Here is a 7,448-nt window from a genome sequence, read left to right on the forward strand (position 1 = left end):
TTGTTATGTAATTTCGGTTAATTTTTGAGTTAATTATGTTGCAATACATTATGTAATTTCGGTTCATTTCTGAATGAATTAAGGTGCATTTGGACTAATTGTCCTGCTCAATTCAAAACTCTTTCTCCTCACCTTCTAATGCAATAACAGTAGCAACAAAGAATGACGATGAAAAAAAATACGCGAGAAAAATGGAGAGGAGTAGGAGGAAAACGAAGAAGAAAACGACGACGACAGTAACATAAAGTCCCGTAAATAAACGTAAATGACTTAGTTGAAAAAATGATATACACATATAATCATACTCTTTTTAATAAGAATACTTTTTGTTAATATTGAATCTATTTAATTAGACTTAAATGACAAATTACTTAAATGTGCTGCATATCGGTAAAGAATATTGTTAATTAGGGTATACCCGTTTATTCATTAACACACTCTTCTATTGTAATCCATTGTTTTTATCATTCTATTATGATTATTCTATCCCTGGTTGACGGGAAATTATTTAAAAAAAAGGCAAAAATAGTGATGATCAAGTTCAGGAAATGCAGTTCTAGAAGAGAAGAACATTTGGCAAAGGTCATCCCAATCCCATATTAGGTTTTCATATATTAAAAGTGTACAAAGTTTTGGGGGCTCATCAATCAGCTGATTAAAACCAGCCAGCAACTTTTGTAGTTGATGCCAACCAAAATCCCACATGTGCTCTCAATATATATAGTATTAATTATTATAATATTTCTTCTTTCAAAGCCACTTGTCACTATTATTATTATATAAAGAGTGTTAGATAAATAATGATTATCTTGAATAACATAAATAGTCATTAATCAAATAAAAACACACTACATCTCTAAATTAATCATCTAAATTTTAATATTAAAATAACTATCCGTACACCTAGTAAAATGAACATCCAATATATCTATTGTTCACATTATTTAATATTTTCATTGTCTACCTATACTTTTTATTATTATATTAATTATAATGCCAATTTCATCGATGGCTCATCTTTACGTACATGCTTTCTATTTTTATCTCTAACTGCTCCCATATATTTTGTTGCCAATTAATTATAAAATATTCACAAGTAAACAAATTTCGGTTGAGTTTTGTGTTAGTCTTTTGACTTTGCAGCTCCAAATCTACATCGGTGAAAGAAGGAAGGAGACATGCTTTTTTGTCGTTTGCAGCTTCGAGATGAAGTGTGTCACTTTGATTTCTAAATATTGGAGGAGTAATGTTATTTGTACTAATCTTATTTTAATTAAAAATGTTCAAATGTATTTTAATGAGTATTACTTGTCATAAAAAAATTATATTATTATTGACGACTTATAGTTATCAAAAAAGTTTTTAAATATATTTTTAATTCTCATTTAATTGTCCAAAAAATTGTTAACAATGTTGTTATTGATATTTAATTATCATTGATTGTAAAAAATAAATGTTAATAAAAGTATTGTCAATTTGACAATTAAATGACTATCAACAATATTTTTAAATAATTTTTTAATAATATTAAATATTTTTTTGTAATTAATGACAATTAAATTTTTTTTATTTTTTACGATATCCTCCAATCGAACAGGTTAAGAATTAATCTATTGTCAGTCAGAATTCAATTTAAGAACAGGCCAATGATTAAATCTACCGTAGAATTGAAGTTTCATTTAAGAATTTGTCATAGTCTAATAGATTGTTGTATACATAAAGTGTAATTTGAATCCCCACATTTACTTAAGCAGACTAATGAGTCAATCATTAGACTAATCCAATTTGATTATGACGATTAAAATATCTTATTAAAACAACTATTTTTAGTGGTTATTAAAATTGTTTGATTTTCTGATATAGCAAGAATACCTTAATCTTTACCTCGTCTTAACTCTTAAGACATGCGGGAAAAAAAGGGTCAACCACCGGGTGTGAACGTGTGTACTTTTGGTTAGAATTAACCATTCTAAAGTTTGTTTGATTTCACTTCTTAGAGTAATTAAGACTAGGAAATTAAAAAAAAAAAGACTATGATGTTTTAAACTTTATAAAACCCTAAACCAACTACGTGCTGCACTTTGTTACTTGAGACTATTTCAACATCATAAGCTTAGTATTTTATAAATATTATTTATATACTAAAATTAATTATTAAAAATTTAAAATCAACTCTTATATATTTATATATAAATATATATTATTTAATTTATTTTTAATATATATTTTATATTAATAACTAATTTTAGTATACAATTTAGCATAATCGAATTTATATACAACACTGGTAATAACTAGCTAGAATGGCTTGACTTCGAAATCAAAAGACCCAATAAATATTTAAGAAGGTGGATGTTATAATACTTCCTTGATGTTTGGAGTTTTAAAACTCCATATAATTTTAACAAAAAATAACACTATTAAATTTTAAAATTTAATTTATTTTGCGTTGATTTAGGTTAACATTTAATGCATACTGATGAAATCAATAAACAATTAATACTTTTTTTTTGAAAAGCTACAAATATATTAATTACAACTTATAAAATATATTTTTAATAAATGATAATTATAATTATTATAAGAAATTTAATATGCTCTATTAGTATATAAGTTATTTAATTAGTTAATAAAATCTAATTAATTCTTTACCAAAAAAAAATCTAATTAATTAATTATTTTATATTTTATTTATTTTAATTATTTATTTAAAATATAATTTATTTTATAAAATTTATTTAATATACTATCTTCTTTTGTTTATTGAAAATAATGAATTTGTTCACCGACAAACTTATTCCTATTTCTGTACAATTTGAATCGTATTCGTATATTTTTATTTTTTTTTATTAATATAATTTTATTCACATATTTGAATTTTAAATTTTTAAAATTTTTTATTTAAAATTTAGATAGATATAATTTAAATTAATAATTTAATTTAATAAAAATAAACGTATTCGTATTATTTTTATTATCTTAAGCAAAAAATATCTCTAACTATATTTTTTAGATAAGATTTATTAATCTTTTAAGATATTATGTATTTATATATACACTCTAATATTATTAATTTGAAAGATTACATATATCTATCTCTTTTGTTGAAATATTTAAAAATTATGTTGAACCACTTTAAAAAAATAATACGAGAATATTTTTTTAAAATAAGACTAATATATTTATTTAAAATTTAAACATTTTAAATAAATTTATTCGTATTAATTTTAAAATAATATGAATATGTTTGTTTAAATAAAAAAAATTTAGAATAATAAGAGTGTTATATTTTTTTAATTCTTTTAAATTTTTATTTTTATCATAATTTTATAATAATTTAATATCAATTTAAAAATAAAATAAATTTAAATTAAAACAAAAAATTTAACCTAAATAAAATTTAATGCAAATTTTTTTCTCTTTCTTTAATAATTAAATAATAATTTTTCTCTCTCTTCTTAATTAAGGAATACTAAAATTCTAAATACATTAACTTTTGTTTAATTCTCAATTTAAAAAAAAAAAAGGGGGCAAAAATTTTAACTTCTTTCATATTTAATGTGGTGCATTATTAGAGGATTGATTGATGATGAAAAAGTTGCGTGGTCATGTCGTATATTATTAGGGAATCCTCCAGCTATAGAATTGAAGGCCAGTGTCTTTGGCAGGGACACCTCTAGCTATTGCCATTCAAAACGAGTCAAGGGACAATGTAATTAAAGAAATTGCCATTTTTAGAAAACATATATTAAATGAAAATCTAATAAATCCCAATTGTAATTATATTTTCTTTTGTTTCTTATCATATTTTTTAACTCGAGAAATTAAGAATTAATTTATTGTGAATTAAAATTTTTATTTTAAAAATTAACATTGGATAATAAATTATTATACGAATAAAATAAAATTTAATTTCACATATTTATTTAAAAAGACGAGGGATCTATTCATATAATATTTTATCATATATAAATTATTTTTTATGCAATATTTTTTTAGGATTTTACGGTTGAAATTAATGATATACAAGAAATCATCATGATGATAAGATCGATTATAAAAAAATCTAATATAAGGGGATGCTAATATATTAAATTGCAATGATTACTTTTGAACGTAAATGCATATGATTAGCAATCTTTCATACAAATATCATATTTAAAGACGATGGTTATCCTTCGAAATGAATATTTTGTTTTATTAATCTGTATATGTAAAACTATATCCAATGCATAGATGTCCCATTATTATGTTTTAGACAATTTATTAATTCCATTTCATATACATTTCAAGCAAAATTTTTGGTAAACCATTCAAGCTAAGTAACTTGTCTTTGTTACTAAAATGACTGATTATTTTAAAAATAATTAAAATATTCTAATATTACAATATTAAACAAGTATTGAATTTAAAATTTCTATTAAATCATAATAATTTTATCATTTAAATTATATTATATATTTAATTTATTTTTTAATTTTATATAAAATTTTGATTTTCTGTATTTTGACTTATATGCTTACATATTAAAAAAGCTAAGTCAAATATTTTTCTTTTTTTCCTCTTTTTAAATTATTAAGTCAAATGGTGCTTGTTTTAAGCAATGTAATCAATTATGAAGAGGAACACCCCATCTTAGCTTCCACCCCACAAAAAAAAAAAGATAATAAAAAAGTCAAAATTATTTTATTTTGTATTTTTAATTGCCGTTTATTATGGTTACAATAATTGAATAATATTTAAATATGACAAAATTGTAATTATTACACATATAAAATTATAGATATTAAATTAAACAAAATAATTTTAAATAATTATCTTTCTAACATCATCACCATAAAAAAAAAACCCTGCTTATATATTCTTTGTTGCTGAGTTTTAATAGCTACTTGGCTATTGAATGTTATTTATATATGCAGCGCCAGTCTCCCTCACTTTTCAAACCCCTTAAATTGCATACCATATATTAATTTATGTACCTAACATTACGCCGGCCATGTATAATTTTGTGTATGTATATATATTATACGCTAAACATATTGCAGTATGTGCTGAAAATATGAGTTTTCATTTAAAGATTTAAAAAAAAAAAGATACCACACCTAACTCAAAATCTTAAAGTGTCAAGTTAATGAATTTCTCATCTTATAAACTCCTCATTTTTTTTGTTTTTTTATGTGAGAATAACTTTATGCACTCATCACACTTATAATATTAACAGATGATTTCAATGATTAAAAATTTGCATACTTGAATTAAGTATATGTGATTCCTATCCGAACATACTTAAGAAAAAACAATTGGGTTGAATATATATAAATAAATCTCTGAATAATGTAGTAGTGCCAATGTCTATATATATATATATATATATCATCAGTAGGTAACAAAATTCAATAAGCAAGTATTAGAGTATAAGACAAAAACAAATGTTGTCAACGGTAGTGCAGGTTATAAGAAATTCGAACCTAGCTAAAAATATAAATGGCCCACAAAATTAAATGCTAAATTGATAAAAATCCAACAAAGAAAGTACCCAAAGAATATCTATTTTTTTTTAAAAAAAAAAATATTTCTTCTAAAGTCTAATTAACTACACCACCAACAAACTCAGCAAACGGCAATTAATAAATCTGCAGGCCCTATGATCTATATTTCTTTTATCCTCCTGTATCATCAATCAGTGAAACAAAAATATTTCATAATAAAAAAATAGTTAAAATTTATTTGATCTCTTTTTAACATTTCTGTAATGAAAATTTGTGAAGAATGATAATGTGGCAATGGAATTAAATTGATGAATAAATGGTATGTATGTAGTAAGATCTAACAATCAATCTAGGAAGTAGTTGAATAAATCTATAGTTGGAGTTTGTGGTGAAACAAAATTTGAAGGACTAGGCATAACAAAAGTGGTATTGTTGTGAAGCATAGGACTTAAATCATGAAAAAAGTTAACTATGTTTGCATCAGAAGAAGAGGATGGTGGCATCATGGGTGAAAAGAAGCTTGAAGGAATGGGAGAAAGCGAAGCCGGTCCCGGCGATAATATCCCTTGAAACATGTTTGTTCTCTCCGCCGCCGCCATCATCATCTCTAAACCTTCCACCACATCGTTATTTGATGTTATTTGGTCGCCGCTGCCATTGATTATTGCCTGATTTTGATGCATCATCATTTTGTTCTTCCCCAGTGGAGACGACCTAGTTCTCTCTGTGGCGGCGTAACGAGCCGCCGGAGACACTGTTTCGACGGGAACGACGTTGAAAGGGTCGTTGTTTGGCACTAGTGCCACGTTAGATGTCGAAAGGGCCGAGGAGGATGATGTGGAGAAAGAAGGATAAGTATTATTAAAGGACATGGACATGGACATGGACGAGGACGAAGATGAAGACGAAGAGCCAGTAAGGCGCTGAACCAGGCTCATGAAATCACCGGGTGTTGTATGGATAATCTTGGGGGAGACGGTGTAGATTATAATAGGTTGGCGCGGAGGTGGTTGGTGGTGTGAGGGTGGTTGTTGTGGCGGCGGTGGCGCAAGCGGTGGTTTCTTGATCTTGTGAGAATCTTTGTTTATTCTCAAAGGAGTAGGTCTTGGTCCTTGAAGTTCTCTTCTTGGTGATCTTCCGGTTGGATTATTCATGTCTGGGAATTCCATGTTTTTGATGTTGTTGGAGATTAAGAGAGGAATTATAATTAACTTGATGATCAAGGAGAATGAGCTAGTAGGTAGGGTGGAGACAAGTGTATGAGCATATATAATAATAATAGTTAGTATTTTCTAAAATTTATGAAGGGTTTATATTATATATATAAAGTAGCTAAGAAAGTAGATAGATCCGGTCAATGATGAATTAGGGGATTAATTATTTAATGAGAGGGAAAGATAATTTAACTTGGCTTGTTCTAAGGTAAATAATTTATAGAAAAGAGAGTATTTTTATAGGGACGATGGCCGGTTTCGTGATGTTATGGTTGTCTGAACGCGTCTGTATAAGGTTGGAAAGGGTCATATGTTTATGTTTATGTATGTAGTGTGACATGTCATAAATGCATATGTATGTGATGATGGTGTAGGTTGGAATAAGCTAATTAAGTAATAAACAAGCTTATTAGTGATGAGAACAATGTAAAGTTTTGTGATGCTAGTGGATAAAGTGTCTGTGTTGACAAGTTTGACACTTTTTATTAGGATAACAACATTCAAGATATGTATATGTCTATGTATGTGTGGCTAATATTATATTAAAGTACACCCTCATTGAATGTGTGTTTTATATAAATGTTGGTATGTTTTATACATTCACTTAATTATATTAGAAGATAAAAAATAAAATCAAGCAAAATAGTTTAAATTTATCTTATTCTACTCCCCCACTCAATTTTTAACCTTTCATTCACAACCTCTATTCTTCTCCTTCCACCACCATACACACTCACTTTCTCTT

The 7,448-nt window shown here is 25.9% G+C and overlaps 1 protein-coding gene across 1 annotated transcript; it reads right to left on the reverse strand.

The window, feature by feature from the left end:
• Positions 1 to 5,437: 5,437 nt before the first annotated feature.
• On the reverse strand, positions 5,438 to 6,785 carry LOC130945084 (nuclear speckle RNA-binding protein B). Its single transcript, XM_057873751.1, has one exon. The coding sequence runs from the start codon at positions 6,656 to 6,658 to the stop codon at positions 5,834 to 5,836; it is 825 nt and encodes a 274-aa protein (XP_057729734.1). The 5' UTR covers positions 6,659 to 6,785; the 3' UTR covers positions 5,438 to 5,833.
• Between the last annotated feature and the right edge of the window lie 663 nt (positions 6,786 to 7,448).

The sequence above is a fragment of the Arachis stenosperma genome, chromosome 8, assembly GCF_014773155.1.
Source record: "Arachis stenosperma cultivar V10309 chromosome 8, arast.V10309.gnm1.PFL2, whole genome shotgun sequence".
Lineage (NCBI taxonomy): Eukaryota > Viridiplantae > Streptophyta > Magnoliopsida > Fabales > Fabaceae > Arachis > Arachis stenosperma.